General features: G+C 45.6%; 1 protein-coding gene across 1 annotated transcript in view; it reads left to right on the plus strand.

Annotated features, from left to right (window-relative positions):
- The first annotated feature begins 1,522 nt into the window (after nt 1–1,522).
- Nucleotides 1,523–25,875, plus strand: part of ABCF3 (ATP binding cassette subfamily F member 3) — a 41,939-nt gene continuing 17,586 nt past the window's right edge. Inside the window, exons 1-14 of the mRNA XM_070946498.1 lie at nt 1,523–1,620; nt 5,429–5,576; nt 6,876–6,955; nt 8,223–8,275; nt 9,998–10,095; nt 11,378–11,500; nt 14,332–14,598; nt 15,403–15,483; nt 19,092–19,151; nt 19,458–19,514; nt 21,211–21,233; nt 23,616–23,671; nt 23,811–24,011; nt 25,239–25,315. Coding sequence (XP_070802599.1) covers nt 1,545–1,620; nt 5,429–5,576; nt 6,876–6,955; nt 8,223–8,275; nt 9,998–10,095; nt 11,378–11,500; nt 14,332–14,598; nt 15,403–15,483; nt 19,092–19,151; nt 19,458–19,514; nt 21,211–21,233; nt 23,616–23,671; nt 23,811–24,011; nt 25,239–25,315 — 1,400 coding nt within the window. The 5' untranslated portion in view covers nt 1,523–1,544. The remainder of the gene's footprint in view (nt 1,621–5,428; nt 5,577–6,875; nt 6,956–8,222; nt 8,276–9,997; nt 10,096–11,377; nt 11,501–14,331; nt 14,599–15,402; nt 15,484–19,091; nt 19,152–19,457; nt 19,515–21,210; nt 21,234–23,615; nt 23,672–23,810; nt 24,012–25,238; nt 25,316–25,875) is intronic.

The following is a 25,875-nucleotide window of genomic DNA, read 5'->3' on the forward strand; positions in this document are numbered from 1 at the left end:
TCATGGCAGGATTTAAGATGTTTGGAGCAAAGCTGCCTTTTGCAATTAACTGATATTATTATTGGCTATGCAAGTCTTGTCAGTTGAACAGCACTCCATTCCTGATGCTTTTTTTTTCATTCTTCTTGCCAAAAGGTTACCCATCGTTTTCTTCCAGGTGAATTTCCCAGTTTAGCCAATAGCCCAGGTTGGCCTAATGGTCTCCTTAACCAAGCGCTACACCAGGTATCAGCAACCTGCGGCTCCAGAGCCACATGCAGCTCTTTGGGCCGTCTCCTGTTGCTCCCTGTCGGGTGATCCCACCACTGGCTAACCCCGCCCCTCGCCCTCCCCTCCCAATCACTCCTCGCCTGGCCTGAGAAGGAAAGAGTGACGGTGGGTGATGGAGAAGTGGCTGGAGCAGAGACAGAGAGATACAGAGAGAGGGGGAGAGAGAGAGACATAGAGAGATACAGAGAGGGGGAGAGAGAGAGAGAGAGAGAGATACAGAGAGAGTGGGAGAGAAAGAGACATCGAGAGATAGAGAGGGGGGAGAGAAAGACATAGAGGGATACAGAGAGAGGGGGAGAGAGACATATATATAGAGAGAGAGTGGGAGAGAGAGACATAGAGAGATACAGAGAGAGGGGGGAGAGAGACATAGAGGGATACAGAGAGAGGGGGAGAGAGAGACATATAGAGATATAGTGAGAGTGGGAGAGAAAGAGACAGAGAGATACAGAGGCGGGGAGAGAGAGACATAGAGGGATACAGAGAGAGGGGGAAAGAGACATAGAGAGATATAGAGAGAGTGGGAGAGAGAGACATAGAGAGATACAGAGAGGGGGAGAGAGAGAGAGAGAGACATAGAAAGATAGTGGGAAAGAAAGAGACATGAGAGATATAGAGAGAGGGGGAGAGAGAGACAGAGATACAGAGAGACGGGAGGAGAGAGAGAGGCAGAGAGAGGGGGAGAGAGACATAGAGAGATACAGAGAGGGGAGGAAGGGAGAGAGGTGGGAGGGAAGGAGAGATGTCAAAAGGGTTTTGTAGTTCCCTGTGTTTTTTAACAACTGGTTCTTTGCCCTAATGACTGGCTGGGTAGGCGTGGCTAGGGGGGTCATGTGACTGGTGGAAGTGAGTTGGCCACGCCCACCCAGGTTTTGTGGCTCCCGGTGTTTTCTTTTCTGTGGGAAACGGGTCCAAATGGCTCTTTTGAGCCTTTTGAGCCTTTAAGGTTGCAGACCCCTGCGCTACACCAACATTTGAGCTTATTTGGCTTATGGATATCAACCAGGAATTGCCACCAGCTGTGGTATGAGAAGAGACCCACACAGAGGCCTCCTCTACTTTATTCATTTTTGCTCTGAACTCTCTCTCTCAAAAAAAAAAAAAAACTAACAAACAGGGCCTCCTTCCGCCACAGCTTCAAACGGCCTCGGTTTCCCAGAAGCCTCCGCGGCAGGCCTTTTACGGCTCCAGCGGAGGACTACGTTTCCCAAGAACCACCGCGGCGGCCAACGCTGCAGTCGGCTGAGGGAGGAAGGCCCAGCGGCCGGGCTGCCATGGCGGCCTCCTGCGCGGAGATTTTGCGGAGGGAGTTCCCGGAGCTCGACGGAGAGATGTTCGAATACGTGACCGGTGAGTGAAGCTGAGGCGGCGAAGGATTAGGCTTCCTGGGGGTCGGCCTGGGCCTCGGCTTGCCGTTCCCAGGGTGGCTTGTCCCGGCTTCTGGAAAGGGTCGGAGGAAGCTAACGAGGGCGGTGAAGCCTCCTGAGGGAAGCTGAAAGGATCTCGTGGGCTTCTTGTGGCGGGGGAAGGAGGGTCCGCTCGAGCATCGCACGGTGGGCTCGGAGGATCACGAGATTTCTGGATCTCTTCCCCCCCCCTCCCTAATGCATTGGTACGTCCCCTTAGAAGCGTTGCCCTTGTGGTCAGCGCTTCCCTGGACTAGTCCATGTCTAGAAAAAGGGGGGGTGCCTTTTGCCAGGTGAGGCTTGCTGCCCTGATCAATGAAAGTTTGCGCTTCCCAGTATGTATAAAAAGGCTGGTTTGGAAGCCCTAAATCGGGCAAAAAGACGAAAAAGCTTTTTTTTCTCTCCAAGCTCTAATCCTGGTTAAAAGCACCACCTCATTGAGTTCAACTGCTAGCAACTTCCTGCCTCCATCCATCCATTCATTCCTGAGATCTCTTAGTGGTCTCCCATTCAAAGACTCTTCAGAAATTCCCATTCCTGGGACGTTTCCCCACCTTTAGGGCTATTAGGTGAAATTCAGGGCTGGAGGGGAAAAGGGTTGGATCTCAGGGCCTAAAAACTCAATTTAGATGACTCGATGAGCCAACTTCCTTCTTTGGCTTTCCAGGTTGTAAAGCAGTATTTCTCAGCCTTAACAACTTTTAAGATATATGTGGACTTCAACTCCTAGAATTTCCCCAGCCAGTCATGCTGGGGAATTCTGGGAGTTGAAGCGTTCCTATCCTTGCCAACTTTTAGAAACAGTGATATAGAGCGACATTCTCTAGTTTAATAAAAACAGTTCTGGAATTTGGAGTGAATTCAACCCCTCCACCCAGGACAATAATAATAATAACTTTACTGGCATTGTACGTGTATACACAGTATACTCATACAACGAAATTCACTTAACACCCAAAGACCAGGCCCAACACACATTTTTATTTTTATTTTTATTTGATTTATATGCCGCCCTTCTCCGGAGACTCAGGGCGGCTTACAAGGCGTTAAGCAATAGCCTTCATACTTTTGTATATTTATACAAAGTCAGCTTATTGCCCCCACAAACTGGGTCCTCATTTAACCTACCTTAGAAAGGATGGAAGGCTGAGTCAACCTTGAGCCTGGTAAGATTCGAACCTGCAGTAATTGCAGGCAGCTGTGTTAATAATAGGGTGCTCTAAACCACTGTACTACCAAAGCTCTTGGTAGTACAGTACCAAGTACAATCCCCAAACACACTCCCACCAACCACAATTCCCCCACCCCTAAACCACCCAAACATCCACACAACAGACCAAGTAATGCTGTCCAACAGTTCACTGATGGTGGCCCTTTAGTTCATTGTTGAGTGCAATGATAGCTCTGGGATAAAAACTATTCAGAAAACGTGTGGTCCGAGTTTTAATTGGACTCCTGAGAAGAAGCCAATATCAAACCATTTTTTAAAATAGAATTTTATTGGCCAAGTGTGATTGGACACACACGGAATTTGTCTTGGTGCATACGCTCTCAGTGTACATAAAAGAAAAGATATGTTCATCAAGAATCATAAGGTACAACACTTAATGATAGTCAAATAAGCAATCAAATCATACTAGGAAATAGTCAATATAAATCGTAAGGATACCAGCAACAAGGTTACAGTCATACAGTCATTAGTGGAAGGAGATGGGTGATAGGAACGATGAGAAGATTAATAGTAGTGCAGACTACTATTAAATTTACAAATTAAGTAAATTTCACATTTACTTAAAGAAAATACATAGCTGTGTCCAGGAAAAAGGTAAGATCGGGTTTGTTTTATACAGGAGCTTGACTCAAAATGAGTTCATGGATGTCACTATAAAGTTTTCTTACCAGCAATATAGAAATGGTTTGATTTTGTCTTGTTTTGATTTTTTTTTTTTTAATTTCCTGCCTAGGCTGTAGCTGTCATTTTCCTGCTTGCGTCCCATCCAGATCAGTTGTTAGTTAGACAGATGCTAATGTCTGCAGTTTGCTCATCCCACAACATCTGTATCTTAATCTTTCTCAGTTTCCCTCCCAGCCCTGTCCAAAAGGTCCCACCTTTCGGAAATTCTGCTCAAAAGTGGAAGATCTAGTTCAGATTAGAGGCTGCCTTCTTTTGAACGGGTGTATTGAACAACTTCTGCCATCCAACATTTCAAATATCTTGATTGGAAATTGGTTTAAAATAGATTTGTGTAATTGTTGGAAGTGTGGGTTAGGGAACAAAAGACATCTTATGGAAAGAGTTAAGTTTATTGCCAACTTTTCCTTTGCCATCAGGTCTCACAATTCTTTGCAACTGCTCTCCAGCCCTCTGAAATATGGAGATAATAGTGCCCTATCACGCTATAGGTCATAAATGCGAAATGATTTATATACTCAAAAGCACTGGATAAATGTAAGCAGATATTAGCTGGGTGCTCATAAAGCAAATCCAATATCTTATTCCATGTATTTTTAGCCTGTGACCTCTGTAAGAAAAATTTGAGCACCAACATAAAAAGCTCATGTGTTATAAAGGAAGAAATGCTATAAAAAGAGTATATATGTGTTTTTAAATGGCGTTTTTCCCATGTTCTTGCTGCATCTATGTTTTCAGCTGATGATCTCAGCTAAGTATTTGGCAGATTTCATATTTCATTTTCACCATAATTCATTAGGTATTTACGCTGAAGCGAGTCTACATTATTTCAATTAGAATTACTGTTCAGTTGAATTCAGTGTACTAAAAACCTGAGATATTGCTCTTTTCTTTGGTTCTGCTCTTCCAGGCCTGGCATTTAGCAAAGAGAAAACGTTTTCCCTTTCCTTCTTGCTTCCCTTCCCAAGTTTAATTTTGATTCATTTTAAGCTATTGTAGGGTAAGCCAAAGTCTGGTGTGACTCCATTCAGTAAGCTGAAAGATGTGCCATTTTGTGTTTCAGTAGAAGACATCACACATGACTAAACTGTGGCAGAAGCAAGAGATTATGCATAACCAGACTTGTTTAATTCTGGATTAAAAAACCATAGCAACTTATATTTTAGAATCAGTATTGTAGTTCAAATCTGCCTGCAGGTAGTTTTTGACTTCAAACAGTTTGATTAGTGACTCTTTGAAGTTCCAAATGGGGCTGGAGAAAGTGACTTAGGACCCTTTTCTCACACTTAACGACCATTGCAGCATTCCCCCGTGGTCACGTGATCAAAATTCAGATGACTGACTCGTATTTATGACTGTTGCAGTGTCTCATGGTCCCCTTTTGCGGCCTTCTGACATGCAAAGTCAATGGGGAAGCCAAAATGAGATTCTTTCTCATCTCAAGAGCCGTGGTGGCACAGTGGTTAGAGTGCAGAAGTGCAGGCTATTTTTGCTGCCTGCCGGCTGCCTGCAGTTCAGCAGTTCAAATCCCACCAGGCTCAAGGTTGACTCAGCCTTCCATCCTTCCGAGATGGGTAAAATGAGGACCCAGATTGTTGGGGGCAACATGCTGACTCTGTAAACCGCTTAGAGAGGGCTGTAAAAGCACTGTGAAGTGGTATATAAGTCTTAAGTGCTATTGGTAATGCTATTTCCCTCTTCCGAGTATCTTGCTAGCTAAGCCTCTAACAGAGGAACCTTGGCAACTTTAAGAAGCCTGGACTTCAACTCCCAGAATTCCCCAGCTGGAATGCCTGTGGGGGGGTCTCAGCCTTGCATTAACAATTGATTTCTTTGGCAGGGGTCCTGCACAGTGGCAGCTCAGATTTTGAGACGGTGGACGATCTATTTGAAGCCGTCGGCGAGCTCTTGCAAGACGTATCCCGAGACTCCAAAGATGACGTGGACATCCGTGCCATCTGCCAGCGTATGTTCAACACCCTTCATCTGTAAGTTGCCTCTGATTAAAACGGGGTCATGAGAAACCAAACAGATGTGCTTTCTTCACTTGTGATGATGATTTAATAATACATGAAGCCGAAACTAGAGGTCCAGAATCCACCAAGACCCTTTGGGTAGAACTTGAGAACCCAAGCAACCTTTATATTGTATAACAATACAGGTAGTCCTCAACTTACAACTGTTCATTTAGGGACCGTTCAAAGTTATAACGGCACTGAAAAAATGTGACTTATGGACCATTTTTCACACTTATGACCATTGCAGCATCCTCATGGTCATATGATTTACATTTGGATGCTTGACAACTGACTCACATTTATGACAGTTGCAGTGTCCCAGGGTCATGTGATCTCCTTTTGCTACCTTCGGACAAGCAAAGTCAGTGGAGAAGCCAGATTCACTTAACAGCCGTATTACTAATTCAAGAACTGCAATGATTCACTTAAGAAACGTGGCAAGAAAAGTCTTAAAATGGGGCAAAACTTACCGTATTTTTTCAGAATATAAGACGCACTTTCCTCCCCTAAAAGTGGGTGAAAATTTCGGTACCTCTTATAGACCGAATACGGGCCTATTTTGGGGCTCCCGAAACCTCCGCGTGTCACATTTTTACCCTTCCCGGCCCCCAGAATCACTCTGGAGGCCAAACATGGGCCCGTTTTTGGCAAAAACGGAATGTACAGAGCACTGCAGAGTGCTTCTGGGGGCCGGGGAGTGCGAAAACGCGATGCGCGGAGGCCAAAAACTATTTATTTTCTTCTTTTCCTCCTGTAAATCTAGGTGCGTCTTCTAGTCCGGTGCATCTTATAGTCCAAAAAATATGGTACTTAACAAATTTCTCATTTAGCAACATAAATTTTGGGCTTAATTGTGGTCCTAAATTGAGGACTACCTGTAATATTTAGGCTTATAGATCCCCCCTCCCCCATAACACTTTACAACACACTCTGGGTGGGTTACAATGTAAGCATCCTTTGCATATTGCACCCAACAATCTGGGTTCTCATTTTATCAACCTCAAAAAGGATGGAAGGCAGAGTCAACCTTGAGCCCCATCAGGGGATCAGACTCCAGGCTGAGGGCAGAGTTTGCCTGCAGTACTGCACTTTAATCACTGTGCTACCAGGGCTTATTTTAATTTAAGCATCAGGGAAGCCAGGATACCTATTATGGCGCTGACTACATAAGCATCCCCCAATGTGAGAAAGGTTTACAACGATGGGATGAGGACACGGGGGGAGCAATCTGTGGAGTTTTGTTAAGTAACAACTCTTGTTTCTGGACAGGGAGAACGAAAACTCTCCGAGCAGCCGGCAGGTTCTCCTGGATGCCCCAATTCAGCTTTCTAAGATCACTGACAATTACGGTGAGTAGTGCAGCGGTCTCTTGCGTTTACTCGGAATGTAAGAACTATGTAGATTCTAATCTTTTCTATACCTCTTATCAACCAGACATCATCAAGAGGCACGTGGTTTCCTTCTCTTGGGATTGTAGGCTTTCAAAAGAATTTTTTAAAAAGTGCTTTCAGAAAACAACCCAAGTTTTTCAAGACTGCCAAATAAATCGGGGGGCGGGGGGGAGGGAATATATACAGGTAGTCCTTGAGTTACGATCACAGTTAAGCCTGGAATTTTGATTGTAAATTGAGTCATCGTGTGATCAAACTTGATTTTACAACTGCTTTTATGAAGAGCAAGTTCTGGAAACAATAAGAATTATAAATGGTGGGAGAAGCAGGGAAATTTTTGACCCGTTAGTTTTAACACACTCACACAAACGCACCTACACCCTTGATGTGCTGCCATGTTCCAGCACACCAAAATTAGAAACATCGAGGTTAGACAGAGTTGGGAGACCTGTTAAACATCTGGTGAGATAAATAATAATAATAATGCACCAGAAAGTTAATGTTTCCATATTTATTACACATGCCAATGTTTCCCACTTGAAGGCATCTGGACTTCAACTCCCAGAAGGGACTGGGTGAGGAATTCTGGGAGTTGAAGTCCAGACTGTCTTCAAGCGGTCAAGGTTGAGAAATACTGGCATATGCACTTCCTTATAGCAGTGTTTCCCAAAGTGTGGTACGCGTACCCCCAGGGGTACAGGAAGAGTTTGGTGGGGGTACGCGTTGCACCGGAGTTTGGTGGGGATCACGTGGGAATATCCACTGCATCGTGCTTAGCTGCGCCCACAGAACAAGGAAAGAAATAGGCGTGTATTGCAGTTTTTACACGGGAACTGGGGCCATCGTACATCGTATCGCAACTCATTATGGCGGGAACTTCTGCGCATCCTTCGCGCAGCTCGGGTTTGGCCATTTTTAAACTGCGGGAACATTTAACAGTTGACGTTGAGCCGCGGAGCTGTTTAAACGCCGGAGAATTGCAGTGTTATCTACGGTTAGAGTGTATGTACCAAAAAAAGAAAAAATAAATATATTTTGATTTTTATTAAAGCATATGTTTTTTATGAGGGGTACTCAGTGTTACGAAAATTATAGAAGGGGTACACATATGTCAAAAGTTTGGGAAACACTGCCTTATAGAATAAGTGGGGAAAAGGATTTCAATTCATGCTGGGATTCTTGAAGTAAGATTTATTTTTATTTATTGTTTTGTTGTTGGTTGCAGATTCTAACCTGGACTTGTTGCCAGGACTGCTGTTGAAGAGAGATCAGACTTCGGTAAGGCTATCATGATGGCAATTTTTGTTACTATTGATCCCTAACAATTGAGTCTGTGTAGATTTCAAAGCTGGATCGCTCACATTTTGGAGCACCTCTTAGTTCTACCAACTAATGTTGGCTCCTACTATAGGATATTGGGATCTGTTGTCCAAAACCATCTGGTGATCCACCCTCTCCCAATATTTGCTTCAGAGCTCCAGTAAACAGCTTATTTTGCTGTTGTTCCCTGGCCCTTTTTTCCACGGATACAGACTTTAGTTATGTGGACATCCTTAATCACAATACAGACGGAGGCTTAAAAAAAAACCCAAATCAAACTCCTTATAATAAGACCAGACCAAATAGAATAGAATAGAATTTTTTATTGGCCAAGTGTGATTGGACGCACAAGGAATTTGTCTTGGTGCACAGGCTCTCAGTGTACATAAAAGAAAAGATACGTTCATCAAGAATCATAAGATACAACACTTAATGATAATCATAGGGAACAAATAAGCAATCAAATCATATTAGGAAACAGTCAATATAAATCGTAAGGATACCAGCAATAAGGTTACCATCATACACAGTCATAAGTGGGAGGAGGTGGGTGATAGGAATGATGAGAAGATGAATAGTAGTGCAGACTTAGTAAATAGTTTGACAGTGTTGAGGGAATTATTTGTTTAGCAGAGTGATGGCGTTCGAGAAAAACTGTTCTTGTGTCTAGTTGTTCTGGTGTGCAGTGCTCTATAGCGTCATTTTGAAGGTAGGAATTGAAACAGTTTATGTCCAGGATGTGAGGGGTCTGTAAATATTTTCACAGCCCTCTTTGTGACTCATGCACTATACAGGTCCTCCATGGAAGGCAGGTTGTTAGCAAATGCTGGTAGTCCTCGATTTACACAATTGAACCCAAAATTTCTGTTGCTAAGTGAGGGGGTTTTTGCCCATTTTTACGACCTCTCTGGCCACAGTTGCTAAGTCAATCACTGCAGTTGTGAAGTTAGTAACACGGTTGTTAAGTGAATCGGGCGTCCCCACTGACTTTGCTTGTCACAGGGTCGCAAAAGGTGATCACATGACCCTGGGACAATGCAACCGTCATAAATATGAGCTAGTTGCCAAACTTCTGAAGTTTGATCGTGTGACCACAGGGGATGCTACAACGGTTGTAAGTGTGAAAAATGGTCATATGTCAGTTTTTTTCAGTGCTGTTGTAACTTTGAACAATCCCTAAATGAAAGGTTGTAAGTCAAGGATTACCCAAATGCCTATGGAGATTCTCAGTCATCCAGGTTGTGGTTGTCCCAAAAGTGCTTTTGAAGAAGCACCTTTGGGACAGACCTGAAGACAATTAGGATAGGATAGGATAGGATAGGATAGGATAGGATAGGATAGGATAGGATAGGATAGGATAGGATAGGATAGGATAGGATAGGATAGGATAGGATAGGATAGGAGAGAATTGAGAATTGAGAATTGAGAATGAGAACAGAATTACAGAGTTGGAAGGTACCTTGGAGGTCTTCTAGTCCAACCCTCTGCTTAGAAAAGAAACTTCTTGGATGAGAAGAGAAATGTCTTCAAAGAAAAACCAGAAAGTCTTGAAAAAGCACCTTTGGATCAAGGATTACCCATAGGTCCTCATCCTCTTCTTTTAATTTCCTCTCACATCTTCTCTCTGGCTACTGGCGGCTCTCTCTGATCATTCTTTGCTGTCCATCTCTTGCGTTGCAGATGGTGAACGCCAGAAAGCTGGAGAAAGCCGAGGCCCGCCTTAAAGCAAAGCAATGCAAGAAGCAGGAGCGAGATTCCGTCAAATCTGGGAGCCCGTTGTGAGTGAAGGGTGATGGTCTTGGAATGGGGCACCTGCTTCTCAACAGTGGGAGGGCTAATTTTACCAGAATCAATTTCTTAATGCATCAGTCTTTCCACTGCTTATGGGGAAGGAAGTAGAAGAGATCAGGGTGTGGCTGACATAAAGGAGAATAGAATGGGGTTGAATAGAAGTAGACCCTTCTCCTCGTTTAGCTACCATTTTCCATCCAAATATAATTGAACAGGACTTTGGATTCCAGCTAAATTCAAAGCCCTGGGATAATAGCCAGATTTTGAAAGAATTCCTGGATTTCGTCAGACCATAAACCATATAAATCTCTGGGTGGGGACATTGTTCCAGAGGGCAGCAGAGATGTGTTTCAGCAGGTTCTGACCAGTTCTGGAAAACTGGTAGCGGAAATTTTGAGTAGTTCAGAGAACCGATAAATACCACTTCTGACTGCTCCCCCCTCCCCCCCATCTATTCTCTGCCTCCCGAGTCCCAGTTGATAGGGAGGAAATGGGGATTTTGCAGTAACCTTCCCCTGGAGTGGGGAAGGAATGGAGATTTTACAGTATCCTTCCCCTGTCACACCCACCAAGCCACACCCACAGAACTGGTAGTAAAAAAAAATTTAATCCCACCACTGGTCTTCAGGGTTCATCTGTCATAGCTTTCAGATACTGGAATAAGATGATGATGATGATATCCCTTGAGTGATTGAGGGTCAAGGTGTATAATCAGGTATCGTCAGCATACCAATGATGGGAGCATAATGGCTCAGCTGCTAAAGACATTGAGTTTGTCAGCTAGAAAGCTGGCACCCCAGGTTCGAGACCCAAGCGCCGTATAACGGGGTGAGCTCCCGTTCCTTACCTCAGCTTCTGCTCACCTAGCAGTTCAAAAGCGTGCAAATGCAAGTAGATAAATAGGTACCACTTCGGTTGAAAGATAACAGCATTCCATGCGCCTCGGTGTATAGTCATGCTGGCCACATGACCACGGAATTGTCTTCGGACAACACTGGCTCCATTGGATAAGAAATGGAGATGAGCACTGCCACCCGCCACCCCCCCAGAGTTGGACTCAACAGGAGAAGGGAAACCTTTACCTTTACCTAGTATACTCATATCTGACTGCAAGCCAAAAGATGACCTCAGCCAGGGATTTCATGCACACGTTAAACAGAAGGGGAGAGAACTGCATTGTTGCATGTGGGAAACTGACCCAACAAAAGGAAAGGAATGTGTACTCTCCCTGGTCCTAATGGTTGTTTGTGATCTTGTTCTGGATGGCAGGGTTCTTGAAGAAGCATCTGCCAGCCAAGCAGCCAGTAAGAAAGAGAACCGTCTCGAAATGTCAGGCAAGAACAAGTCCTATGACGTACGCATCGAAAACTTCGACGTGTCCTTTGGCGAGCGGTGAGTCTCCATGTTAAGGGTCACCCATCTTTGCAGCATCTTTGATTTGGCCATTTAAACACCTTTGGCATAGCGCTGTAAGCTAACTTGCGGTTACGCCTAGCGTGGTATCCAGCCCAAGCTTCATTGCAGAGCAGGGTGGATTTGATTTAAATCAAGTTGATTTAAATCATGATTTAAATCACTAGTAAAAAGGCTTGATTTAAATCAACTCTATTTAAATCATAATTTTTAAAGAGCAGCTGACATCTCTTTTCTGGCAGCAGCTCCACCTCTGACCCGCTGTTGACTCACCAACAGTCCCAATATTGCAGAATAAATTTGATAAAAATCAAAAAAATCTGATTTTTTTGATTTTTTTAAAAAAATCATTGATTTTTATCCACCCTGTGCAGAGGAAAGATGTTAGTATTTCTGATGAAGGAGCTGAGCATAGAATAGCATTAAAGCTGGACTTCCAAAAAAAATACTTATTTATTTAAAATTATGATGCGCGTTTACATGTTGGGATGTAACAGAATGTGTAGATGACCTTGGGGGATGAGGGGAAGAGATGCTGCCTAGGAAATGAATTAACAAGAAAGGCAGTAGCCGCCAGTGGCTTCATGGTCAGAGATTGAAATTTAGGAAGGATCCCCCCATTAATGGATCAGGTGGCTAAAAATACATGTAGTCCTCGACTTAAAGTTCATTTGGTGACCGAAGTTACAACGGCACTGAACAAAGTGATTTATGACCATTTTTCACACTTAACGGCCATTGCAGCATCCCCGTGGTCACGTAATCAAAATGCAGGTGCTCATATTTATGACGGTTGCAGTGTTCCGGAGTCATGAACTCTCCTTTGGTTACCTTTTGAAAAGCCATGTCAGTGTGGGGAGACCAGATTCATTTAACAACCGTGTTGCTAATTTAACGACTGCAGGGATTCACTGAACAGCTGTGGTAAGAGATGTCATAAAACGGGGCAAATCTCACTGAACAACTGCCCCGCTTAGCAACAGAAAATGTTGAGCTCAATTGTGATCCTAAGCCAAGGACTACCTGTAGCAGGGGAGACTTGCGAGATTCTTTTAATGTTGCCCAACAATAAAGTACAATTGGCTCATTAATTTATTGTCATTGCACCTCGTACAACTAAATTAAATGCCATCTTCAGTGTACATTATAACTATAAAAATAAAAACACAAACACACATCCTTCACATTCTATATAATTGAAATTGAAAACCCGATATTGCATTAATATTGCACTATACCAGGGGTCAGCAACCTGCGGCTCTGGAGCCGCATGTGGCTCTTTCACCCCTCTGCTGCGGCTCCCTGTCACTCAAAGTAGGCGTCACAAACGCCAATGTGCGACACCCCCGGCAAGCGATTTATTGAGCTTTTCAACCCCCCGGTAGGCCAACCATGGATAAATCCAAGAAAAGAAAAGTTTCAGAAGAAAACAGAATGTTTAATTCGACTACATATGCTAGTTTTGTGGCCGCTCAAGAAATAGTCAGGCACGGGAAGAGTTTTGTGGCTCCCGGTGTTTTCTTTTCTGTGGGAAACGGGTCCAAATGGCTCTTCAAGTGCTTAAGGTTGCAGACCTCTGCACTATACCATAGAATTCAATATAGTTACTGCCCTGGGATAGAAGCTGTTTTTCAGCCTATTTGTCCTTGTCTTTATTGTCCTGTACCGTCTGCCAGATGGTAATAGTTCAAAAAAAAAGGGTGCCCAGGATGAGATGGATCTTTAATAATGTTTTGAACTTTCTTAAGGCAGCGGGAGCTATAAAGCTCTTCCAAAGAGGGGAGAGGGCAACCACTGATCCTCTGGGCAATGATGTTTTACCCTCTGGAGTGCTGTCCTATCTGCCACTGTGCAATTGGCAAACCATACACAGGTGTAGTAAGTTAAAATACTCTCTATGGTGCAGCGGTAGAAGGTCACCAGCAGTTTTTCATTCAGTTGTTTTTTTCCTGAGAAGTCTCAGGTAGTAGAATCTCTGCTGGGCCCTTTTGACCAGTGCTGCAATGTGAGGTCAGGTCCTCTTTTATGATAATACCCAGAAACTTAAAACTGGCCACTTGCTCCACTCGGTCTCCATTGATAAGCAAGGGCTAGGTGTCTGATCTATTCCTTCTAGTTTCTATTCATCTGCTTTCTTATCTGGTTTACCTGGAAGAGCTGACATAAGGTGACTTTCTACCGTGTTTCCCCAAAAATAAGACCCTGTCTTATATTTTTTTGAACCCTGAAATAAGCGCTTGGCCTTATTGCCATGCGCTCAAAAGCCTGATTGGGCTTATTATCAGGGGATGTCTTATTTTGGGGGAAACAGGGTAGACTGTCAGCGTTTTAACGCTGTCATAGAGCAGAGGAGAGCAAGAGATAAGCTCTGAAACTTTTGCCTGCTAAATCCCTTTGAAGCCCGGTTGTCGTGGAAATGAAGGGAGGGGGCACATTCCTGGGAAATGATGGGGAAAAGAAGTCTGAAGAATGACTTGGAAGACAGCCAATGAGAAGCAGAGATTTGGGGATCGGAAAGGGAGGGATTAGGAGGCAAAAGGTCAGTCTTGTCCGCGCGGAGTCATGATCTGGTGGCTGAACTCAATTAAAGAAAGATTTCCTTAAAGATTGGTAGTTTGGAAATTCATTTAATTTTGAGATAGCACCGCAGTCTGACGTAGACGTTCCTGCAGTTGCTCCTCTGCCCATCAGGTACAGTGCAGTTGTCAGCTCACCTGGCACAAACGAGGTTTCTAAACCCCTCTCTCAAAAACGTTCCCTCGTTTTATAAAACCACAGGAGACAGTTGTCCTTTATTCTCTTCTTTTCAGGGTCCTCCTCACAGGAGCAGACCTGAACCTGGCTTACGGCCGGCGATACGGCTTGGTAGGTCGGAACGGGTTGGGCAAGACCACGTTGTTGAAGATGATCGCCAGCCGTAACCTGCGCATCCCTTCGCACATCAGCATCCTTCACGTGGAGCAAGAAGTGGCCGGGGACGAGACGCCAGCCCTGCAGAGTGTGCTGGAATGTGACACGGTTCGTGAGGGGCTGCTCAAGGAGGAAAAGGAGCTGACTGCCCGGGTTAACTCCGGAAGGTAACCTTGTTCCCAAGGAACACTGTCTAATAATTCAGGAGCCCGTGGTGGAGCAGTGGTTAGAGTGCAGTATTGCAGGCTAACTCACTGCTCACTGCCAGAAGTTTGATTCTTAATGGCGCAAGGTTGACTCAGCCTTCCATCCTTCTGAGGTCGGTAAAATGAGGACCCAGATTGTTGTGGGCAAATACACTGACTCCAGGGGTGGGCTTTAAAAATTTTAGCAAGGGGTTCTTTGTACGGTTGCTGGATGGGCGTGGCCATGGTGGGCGTGGCCTAATTAGCCTCCTGCACCATGGTGGGGGGATGTCGTTTTTGCCCTCCCCAGCCTCTGGAGGTTTTTCCCGAGCCTCCGGGAGGGCGAAAACAGCCTTCCCAGGCTCCGCAGGCCCTCTGGAGGGTTTTCCCGAACTTCTGGTAGGCCCATTTTTTTGCCCTCCCCAGGCCTCCGCCCTGCATCCAAAACAGGCCGCGTGGGGACTCCTGGGAGGGGTGGGGTGGGGTGGGCGGGGCCAGCCAGGAGTGGGATTTGGGGGTTCTCCAAACTGCACAGAATCTTAGCTAGAGGTTCTCCCGAACCCCTGCAAACTCCCAGCAGCCCACCCCTGGCTGAGTCTAAAACTGTTTAGAGAGGCCTGTAAAGCACTGTAAAGCGGTATATAAGTCTAAGAGTGCTATTGCTATCAATTCTGGAAGGTAAACTTGTTCCCAAGGAACACAATCTAATTCAGGTGCAGAACAGAGCTAGTTTGGCCGTCTACAAATCACCATGCTGCTTTTCTGTCGTTTTTTTTTTTTCTTCAGGGGAGTAGGCACCGAAGGTGCTCGACTGTCCGAAATCTACGCCGGTCTAGAAGAGATTGAGGCAGACAAGGCCCCAGCAAGGTAAGTTGAAAGTCTCTGTAAGAGGCAGAATCAGCTCTGAATTTACATGCTTGGTAGTCGGTGAGTTCTGAAGTCTAAAATAGGAAATCCTGATGCATACGAGTCTGTGGAGATACAGTGTTTTACCGAAAATAAGACCTCCCCGGATAATAAGACCAATCGGGCTTCTGAGCGCATGCGCTAAAATAAGCCCCCCCCCCCAAAAAAATAAGCCCTCCCTGAAAATATTTAACTGCATGGGCAGCTAGTCCCTGCCCATTTCCTCTGGTTAGGGTTAGAGAGACAGAGCTGGAAATCAGGTAAGACGGCAAGAGGATCCCCGTCTTGCTCCACACGCCCCAAAATAATAAGACCTCCCCAAAAATAAGGCCAAGTGCTTATTTCGGGGTTCAAAAAAATATAAGACAGGGTCTTATTTTCGGGGAAACACGGGTAACGTGGCTGGGAAAAGGCAATTTCTCCATCAGCCCAGAGTAATAAATTTCCACCAAGAACTCAGAAATTTCCTAAATTCCGAATAAAAATTGGCTGCTTCCCCAGTTCTCCAAAGGAAAGAGTACAGGTAATCCTTGACTTACAACCACTTGTTGAGCCCAAATTTTCTGTTGCTAAGCAGGACGGTTGTGAAGTGAGTTGCGCCCCATTTTATGACCTTTTTTTGGCGCAAACAAATCACTGCCTTTTTTAAGTGAATATTGCTGTTAAGTGAATTTTGCTTTCCTTTCCTCCCCCCCAATTGACTTTGCTTGTCAGATGCCGGCTGGGGAGGTAACAAATGGTGATCACATGACCTCAGAACAGTTCAACCGTCATAAATACCTGTTAGTTGCCGAGGACCTGAATTTTGATCACGTGACATGGCAATGCTGTAGTGGTCATTAAGGGAAAACGGGTCATAAATCACTTATTGCAGTGCCATTGTAACTCCAAAGGGTCACTAAACAAAAAGTTGTAAGTCGAGGATTAACTGTTTTCATCTTAAATCGAAAGAAGAGACTTTAGATCTTCCTGAAATCTGATTTAAAGAACATACAAACCCATTAGTTTCCTTTAGCTTTTCCATCGATGGAAACCCCAGGAGCAGAAGGCTTTAGCGAGGAGCAACAAGGCTGTCCACGAATAGAATAGAATAGAATAGAATAGAATAGAATAGAATAGAATAGAATAGAATAGAATAGAATAGAATAGAATAGAATAGAATAGAATAGAATAGAATAGAAAATAGAATAGAATAGAATAGAATAGAATTCTTTATCGGCCAAGTGTGATTGGACACACAGAAATTTGTCTTGGTGCATATGCTCTCGGTGTACATAAAAGAAAAGATACATTCGTCAAAAATCATAAGGTACAACATTTAATGATAGTCATAGCGAAACAGTCAATATAAATCTTAAGGAAACCAGCAACAAGGTTACAGTCATACAGTCATATTAGAGCTTTGAGGTATCATGTTTATTTTATTTTATTTTATTTTTGAATTTGTATACCGCCCTTCTCCCTGAGGACTCAGGGCGGTGAACAGCCAGATAAAAACATCAGATACAAATATTAAAACACATTTAAAAATATATATAGATTTGGCCCCATTAATTAAAACGATAAGCAAAACAGAACAATTAAAAAACCCTTAAAAAGAAATTAAGCCAGCCCGGCTTGTTGAAAAAAGAAAGTTTTAAGGGCACGGCGGAAGGCACTGAGGTCATGGATTCTCCTTATCTCAGGGGGCAACTGATTCCAGAGGGTAGGTGCCCCCACAGAGAAGGCCCTCCCCCTGGGGGTCACCAGCCTGCATTGTTTGGCTGATGGCACCCCGAGGAGGCCCTCTCTGTGGGAGCGCACGGGTCGGTGGGAGGTCGTCGGTGGCAGTAGGCGGTCTCGAAGATAGCTAGGCCCTATGCCATGGAGCGCTTTAAAGGTGATAACCAACACCTTGAAGCGCACCCGGAAGACCACCGGGAGCCAGTGCAGTTCACGCAGGAGCGGTGTTACATGGGAGCGCCACGCTGCTCCCGTCACTACCCGCGCTGCTGCGTTCTGGACCAGTTGGAGCCTCCGGGTGCTCCTCAAGGGGAGCCCCATGTAGAGAGCATTGCAGTAATCAAGGCGAGAGGTTACGAGGGCATGAGTGACTGTGCACAAGGAATCCTGATCAAGAAAGGGCCGCAACTGGCGGATCAGGCGAACCTGATAAAAGGTCCCCCTGGTTACAGCCATCAGATGTTCCTCCAAGGACAGCTGCGTATCCAGGAGGACTCCCAGATTGCGAGCCCTCTCTGTGGGGGCCAAAGACTCGCCCCCAATAGTCAGTGATGGAGTCAACCGACTATATCGGGATGCCGGGAACCACAGCCACTCAGTCTTGGAAGGGTTGAGCTTGAGCCTGTTCCTCCCCATCCAGATCCGTACAGCCTCCAGGCACTGGGACATCACTTCAAGGGCATCGTTGGGGTGGCCTGGGGTGGAGATGTACAGCTGAGTATCATCAGCGTACTGATGGTATCTCACCCCAAAGCCACGGATGATCTCGCCCAGCGGCTTCACATAAATGTTGAACAGGAGGGGCGAGAGGACCGACCCCTGAGGCACTCCACATATGAGAGGCCTCGAGGTCGACCTCTGCCCCCCTGCCAACACGAACTGCGACCGGTCAGAGAGAAAGGAGGAGAACCACCGTAACACGGTGCCCCCCATCCCCAACTCTTCCAACCGGTGCAGCATGATACCATGGTCGATGGTATCAAAAGCCGCTGAGAGATCTAACAGGACCAGAACAGAGGAGCAACCCCTGTCCCGAGCCCTCCAGAGATCATCAACCAACGCGACCAATGCCGTTTCCGTGCTGTGCCCAGGCCTGAAACCAGACTGGAACGGATCCAGATAGGATGTTTCCTCCAGGAATTGCGGGAACTGTCGCGCGACCACACTCTCAACAACCTTCGCCAGGAAGCGAAGGTTGGAGACAGGACGGCTGTCTGTTGGCCAATATTGCTGGATCCAGGGACGGCTTCTTGAGGTGTTGAGCTGCTCTTCCTGCAGTTTGATAGATTTTCCAGTTATTTTAAGTTCTTTGATGAAGGAAGCATTAAAAAAAAAGGTAAAGTCCCTGCAGATTTTACTCTGCTAGTCATCACCGACTATACAGGGTGGTGCTCATCTCCGTTTCAAGGCCATTGAGCCAGCGCTGTCCGAAGGCGTTTCTGCGGTCATGTGGCCAATACGATGTTGCAGAGCACTGTTACACTTTCTCACCGAAGTGGTACCTATTTAACTACTCGCATTTGCATGCTTTTGAACTGCTAGATCGGCAGGAGCTGGAGCGAGGACGGGAGCTCACCCAGTCCCATGGCGCTCGGGTCTCGAACCTGGGCTGCCAGCTTTCCAGCTGATAAACCCAGCATCATGACCACTTGAGCAGCTACCATGCTGCCCTTTGTGGCTTAGTGCCCTTAGCTAAATACTCCTATTTCCAATCGATTCTTATTCCAAGTTCAGATATCGCTGCCTTTCCTTTCGGAATTTTTTTTTTTTTTAGACCCATCCAGAGTCAGCTCCTAGTCCAGTTTTTGCATTCTAGAAATGACCTTTCCTTTCCTATCCTTTTCTAGAGCGTCTGTTATCCTGGCCGGGTTGGGTTTCAGCGCAAAGATGCAGCAACAGACAACCAAGTAAGTGGGCTTTTAGCCAAGACTGAATTGTTCCCTTCTGTGATTTGAACGATGGGATCCTAGATTTTTTTTTTCTTTTTGATCTTGCCTACTGCTAGGTGCTGGGACAGAGGGGCGCTTCCAGAGATAGGAAGCTTGGTAGCTGTCCCTTCACATTACAATTGTGATAGAGGGGGAAGTGAACTTGGCCATCTCTGACACCAACCCTTGAAAAATGTAAGGCGACCTTCCGTATCTACAGGCAAACTGGGGTCCGGCTGGCCCAGGGAAACTGATCTCTCTCTACTTTTATTCGTTTTCCTTCAGAGAGTTTTCCGGAGGTTGGAGAATGAGGCTGGCTTTGGCTCGTGCCCTTTTTGCCCGGTGAGTCTTCAACAGGGGTGGTATTCACTTAACCTTCGCTACCAGTTCGCAAATGTGAGCGCATGCGCACCCTGCACACCTCCACACATGCACAGGGCCTTCCGCGCATGCGTAGAACATCAAAAACGGGACGTGATGACATCCAGGCGGGTAGGCGGAGCCTCCCACAGCCGCCGCTACCAGTTTGCCCGAACCGGATAGAACCGGCTGAATACCATCGCTGGTCTTCAAGGATCTCCGTTCTGCTCAAAATCCTCGTCCCAGAAAATGGGTTGATAGTAACAATGGTGGGTGTGAAAATTAAGACTTAGAGTCTTAATCCTGATTGGCAGTGTTGAGGAAGGATGCCTGACTGCATTGGGCTGTGGGGGGGGGGGGTGGAGGGAGAGATGAGATTACAGGTGTTTGGGCTACAGGTAAGCCTTGCCTTCCAACCATTCGTTTAGTGACCGTTGAAAGTTGCAAAGTTTTAAATACATTGCCAGTTGGCCAAGTGGCTGAATTTTGATCACGGGATTGTGGGGATAGCACAAAGGTATTGAATGTGAAAAACGGTTCATATCTCACTTTTTTCTGTGCCATTGTTAACTTCAAACGGTCACTAAACGAACGGTCCTAAGGGGAGGACTAACCTGTATGTGTTTTGTGCACAAAAGATAACATACATATTTGGGGATACTTAACAGTTAAGTTTTCCAAGAATTTAAAGGACAAAAAGAAAAAGAATGCTTAAATCATGGAGGTGCTTTTTTCAATGAAACAGGAGTCTCCATTTCATTGAAGACATTTTGCTTCTCATGCAAGAAGCTTCTCAGATAACTGGATGACTGTGAATTTCTATAGACATTTAAATCAGGGCACCGGTTCTGCTGCAAAATTGGAAACTTTTTTTTTTTTAAAGGACAGATGCCTTCCATGGCAGTGAGAAAATCTTTCAGTCTAATCCATCAGCATGAAACTAATCTAATGTCTCTTTCTTTCTTTCTTTCCTTACCTTTCCAAATCACCCCGTTTTCATTGAATGAGACATTCGGCTTTTTAAAATGCCTGTGTAATGAATTTTCTCAATTTAAAGGTTGGGCAGGGTCCTTTTTTTTTTTTTTTCTTCAAATTTTAGGTGTTCACCTACAGAATTTGGGGCTAAGTCACTTGATTGTCAGATTGATAAGAATGGTATAAATTTAATAATGAAATATTACCGAGTTTCCCCGAAAATAAGACCCTGACTTATATTTTTTTTGAAACCCGAAATAAGCGCTTGGCCTTATTTTCAGGGAGGTCTTATTATTTTGGGGCACGTGGAGGAAACGAGGAAATGGCAAGGACCAGCTGTGCATGCATTTAAATATTTTCGGGGAGGGCTTATTATCAGGGGAGGTCTTATTTTAGGGGAAACAGGGTAGAACAGCGAAACCTTTTGCCAAATCTGGCACAATGGTATAAAAGTGCAGACTTGTATAGAAATGGCCGGTTTAAGCAACTTTTAAGAATTTCCCCATCAAAAATAACTGGACTTGAAAAGATTAGTTACGATTGGCTTTCCAGTGATGATGAAAATATTAAGAGGGCATAGTTGTTTCATAGAAAGCTTTGTGAGAAATCTGCTATCAAAGCAATGCCAAAGTAGAATTGATGATTGCTGCACTAATAATACTTCTGTCTCCCTTTCCTCTTCTGTTGATTTTAATTTTCCCAGGCCTGACCTCCTTCTGCTTGATGGTAAGTCTTTTCTGGACCTACATAGACAGAAGGGAAGGGGTGGGCTCAGTGGTGGGCTTCAAAAATTTTAGCAAGGGATTCGCTGCCCGGTTGCTGGGTGAGCGTGGCCATGGTGGGCATGGCCTAGTCAGCCTCCTGCACCACAGCGGGTGGGGGGGCGCATTTTTGCCCTCCCCAGCCTCCAGAGGCTTTTCTCGAGCCTCCAGGAGGGCGAAAACTTCCAGTAGTCCCGTTTTTTTGCCCTTCCTGAGTCTCCATGTGCGCCCTACACGTACCTGCATCCAAAACGGGCCACATGGGGACTCCTGGGAGGGGCGGGGTTGGAGGAGTGGGATTTGGGGGTTCTCTGAACTACACAGAATCTTAGCTAGAGGTTCTCTCGAAACCCTACGAACCCCCAGCAGCCCATCCCTAAGTGGGGTGGTGCAAACCAACCTCAAAAAAATTCTCTAGGGAATACTGCTGTAGACTTTTTTTCCATCCCCTGTTGGACTGCTGATTTCCCAATTGCTCTGACCCAGTGTTTCCCCATGTTGGAAGTCCGTGCACTTCCAATATTTGGAAGCTCTCTAGATTGGAAACCATTGCTACAGCCATACCTGGCAGATGTATGAATATCTGGATTTGTGGCCAATTTTCTTGCAGTTGGGAGTTGTCAGAGATAGATGGCATCTCTATCACAAGTTGGCCAAAAATTTTAAGCCTCTATTGTAAGGGGTAACTTTGAAGATTTAATTGATTAATCAGAATAGAGAATAGAATAGAAGGCCCTTCCAGCTCTTATTCCGGAATAGAGCTGGAAGGGACCTTGGAGGTCTTCTAGTCCAACCCCCTGCTCATCGAGGAGACCCTATACCATTTCAGACAGGTGGCCGTCCTTTCTTTTCTTTAAAACCTCCAGTGATGAAACATCTACAACTTCTGAAGGCCAGCTATTCCACTGATTAATTGTCCTCACCGTTAGGAAGTTTCTCCTTAATTCCAGGTTGCTTCTCTCCTTGATTAGTTTCCATCCATTGTTTCTTGTCTTGCCTTCCGGTGCATTGGAAAATAAGTTTACCTTCTCCTCTTTCTGGCCCATCAAAAACTGGAATACTGCTATCATGTCTTTCTTTTCATTTAAACCTTGCTAAGGGACCCATTTAACAAAGTAACCCACCACCCCAAAATCAGCTTAATTTGAAAGAAAGGTTGAAGAAGGGAAAACGGATTCCTAAGTCTTTGCAAGATTTTAGGCACCCGTTTCATCAAGTAAAACCTTATCAATGTCCACCAAAAAATGTTGGCTCTCCCCGCTCCTTCAGCCATTTTGCAAATGTTACAAAGGAGCTGGCCATCTCTGTCTTAAATTAACTCAATTTCTTCGTTTGGTTTTAATCATGTTCTGGGTGTATTAGAACTGTGGAGGCATTGTTCTTTTGAACTGTTTAATTCCAAATGTGACCATTGCATCATCAACACTGACCATTCGTTTAATGACCGTTTGAAGTTACAGCGGCACTGAAAAAGTGACTTACAACCGTTTTTCATACTTAGAACCATTCCGCCTCCCCATGGTCACGTGACCAAGATTCAGACACTTGGCACTGACTCATATTTACGACAGTTGCAGTGTCCCAGGGTCACATGATCCCCTTTTGCAAGCTTCTGACAAGGAAAGTCAGTGGGGAAGACAGATTCACTTAGCAATCGTGATACTAACTTAACAACCGCAGTGCGTCACTTAACAACGTAGCAAGCAAAGGTTGTAAAATGGGGCAAAACTCACTTAGTAATAGTCTTGCTTAACAATCAAAATTTTGGGCTCAATTGTGGTCATATATTGAGGACTACCTACAGTATTTTTCGGAGTATAAGACGCACCTTAGTTTTTGGGGAGGAAAATAAGAAAAAAGCTGGTTGGCAGGTGGATCGCTCTCCCGGAATACCCCCAATCAGCTGTTCCCAGAGGTGAATTTTAGCAACAGGTTCCTTGGTTGTGAGCTCTGTGCCTTGCTTTTTTTTTTTTTTTTTGCTTTTTTTTTTTGCTTTTTTTTCTGCCTCTGAAAGCCTCCAAAACAGAGCTTCAGAAAAAAAGCCTCTGAAGCTCTGTTTGGGGGCTTCTTATCTGAAGCTCTGTTCGGAGGCTTCTTTTCTGAAGCTCTGTTTTGAGGCTTTTTTTCTGAAGCTTCATTTCTGATGCTTTTTTCAGCCTCTGAAACCTCTCTTTGAGAAGCTGGGCGGGGCTACATTCGGAGTATAAGACGCACCCAGATTTTAACCCTTTTTTTGGGGGGGGGGGAAGGTGCGTCTTATACTCCGAAAAATACGGTATATGTCTTTCCCTGAGAATTTTGTCCAAAGGGGCTTTGTGTAAACAGCCTTCTTTCAATTCACTTCCAGAGCCAACCAACATGCTGGACGTGAAGGCGATCATCTGGCTGGAAAACTATTTGCAGGTCTGTCTAAAATTTGGAAAACCATCCGCAGTTGAGGGGGAGGGCAAGGGTTAGTTTAAGGAGCTTGGGACCTTCAGATCTGGCTGAGACCTCAATTTTGCCCTTTTTTTTTTTTTTTTTGCATTCTGGGCCCTTCTAGACTTGGCAGTCCACCATCCTTGTGGTGTCTCACGATCGGAACTTCTTAAACGCCGTGGCCACCGATGTCATCCACCTGCACTCCCAGCGGCTTGACAGTTACCGTGGGGACTTCGAGAACTTTGTCAAGATCAAAGAGGAACGGCTCAAAAACCAGCAGCGTGAATACGAGGCGCAGCAGCAATACCGGGAGCATATCCAGGTCAGAGAGCCAGCGTGGTTAGTGATGCAGCTAACGCTGATCTGACAGTGCCATATGAAATACGATTGAATTGTTTTGTTTGTTTTATTGTTTTGTTTTATTAAATTTGTATACCGCCCTACTCCCGAAGGACTCGGGGCGGTGAACAGGCACAGAATAAAATACAGAAATACAAAAGTTAGAAACAATTTAAAACCAAATTAAATAATTTAGCCCAAGACAATTAAAAATCCCAATAATTTAAAACAAATTAAAATTTCAGTTTAAAAATTTAATAGAAAGGGGAGAAAATTGGGCCAGGCCGGCTTGCTGGAATAGGAGGGTCTTAAGAGCACGGCGGAAAGTGCACAGATCCGGGATCCTCCGGATCTCCGGGGGGGAGCTCGTTCCAGATAGTGGGTGCCCCCACAGGGAAGACCCTCCCCCTGGGGGCCGCCAGTCAACACTGCTCGGCTGACGGCACCCGGAGGAGCCCCTCTCTATGAGAGCGTACCGGCCGGTGGGGGCTGTTTGTGGTAGTAGGCGGTCCCGTAAATAACCAGGTCCTAAGCCATGGAGCGCTCTAAAGGTGATAACCAAAACCTTGAAGCGCACCCAGAAGACCACCGGGAGCCAGTGCAGCTCGCGCAGGAGAGGTGTCACACGGGAGCGCCATGTTGCTCCCATAACCACCCGCGCGGCCGCACTCTGCGCCAGTTGGAGCCTCCGGGTGCTCCTCAAGGGGAGGCCCATGTAGAGAGCATTACAATAGTGAATATATATGATGTGATATATTGTACATGAGAGAGGGACACGGTGGCTCAGTGGCTAAGATGCTGAGCTTGTCAGTCGAAAGTTCAGCAGTTCGAATCCCTAGTGCCGCGTAATGGGGTGAGCTCCCGTGACTTGTCCCAGCTTCTGCCAACCTAGCAGTTCGAAAGCACGTAAAAAATGCAAGTTGGTGGGAAGGTAACAGCGTTCCGTGCGCTTTGGCATTGAGTCATGCCGGCCACATGACCACGGAGACGTCTTCGGACAGTGCTGGCTCTTCGGCTTTGAAACAGAGATGAGCACCGCCCCCTAGAGTTGGGAACGATTAGCACATATGTGTGAAGGGAACATTTACCTTTACCTATGATATGTGATATATGGTAAGCAAAGAGCAGATCCTTAAAATAAGACCGTTGTCCCTGCAGCAGCTGGTGCGTCCTTCTGGATACAGGAATCATCTCTGCTTTTCTCCCACAGGTCTTTATCGATCGATTCCGCTACAATGCAAACAGGGCGTCGCAAGTTCAGAGCAAACTGAAACTCTTGGAGAAGCTGTGAGTATCCCAAAGAAAACGAACATCTGGGTGGATTGCCTAGGCCAGGGGTGGGCAACTGTGGCCCTTTTACAACCTGTGGACTTCAACTCCCAGAATTCCTGAGACAGCTTGGCTATCTCAGGAATTCTGGGAGTTGAAGTCCACAGGTTGTAAAAGGGCCACAGTTGCCCACCCCTGGCCTAGCTCAGTGGTGGCTAACCTTTTTGCCGTCGCGTACCAAAAGCGGGGCGGAGTGCGAGGGGGTCACGTGCGTGCGTGCCCACACCCACAATTCAATGTGCCCCACCCCACGCATGCACGCGCAGACAACACCCCCCCCATCGTGCTCCCCCTGCTTTTGGTACGTGATGGCAAGGTGGGCCTGGTAGGCCCATTTTTTCACCCTCCCCAGGCTCCAGAGGCTTTCTAGGAGCCTGGGGAGGACGAAAATGGCCTTCCCCACCCCCCTGGAGGCCAGAAACAGCCCATTTGCCAACTTCCGGTAGGCCCAGAAGGCCCGAAAATCTGTTGGCCAATGTGCGCTGCAGCTGAGCTATGGCAATGCTCGCGTGCCCACT

This window comes from Pituophis catenifer, unplaced genomic scaffold, assembly GCF_029215685.1.
Source record: "Pituophis catenifer annectens isolate HBS135680 unplaced genomic scaffold, rPitCat1.0.hap2 SCAF_6, whole genome shotgun sequence".
Classification (NCBI taxonomy): domain Eukaryota; kingdom Metazoa; phylum Chordata; class Lepidosauria; order Squamata; family Colubridae; genus Pituophis; species Pituophis catenifer.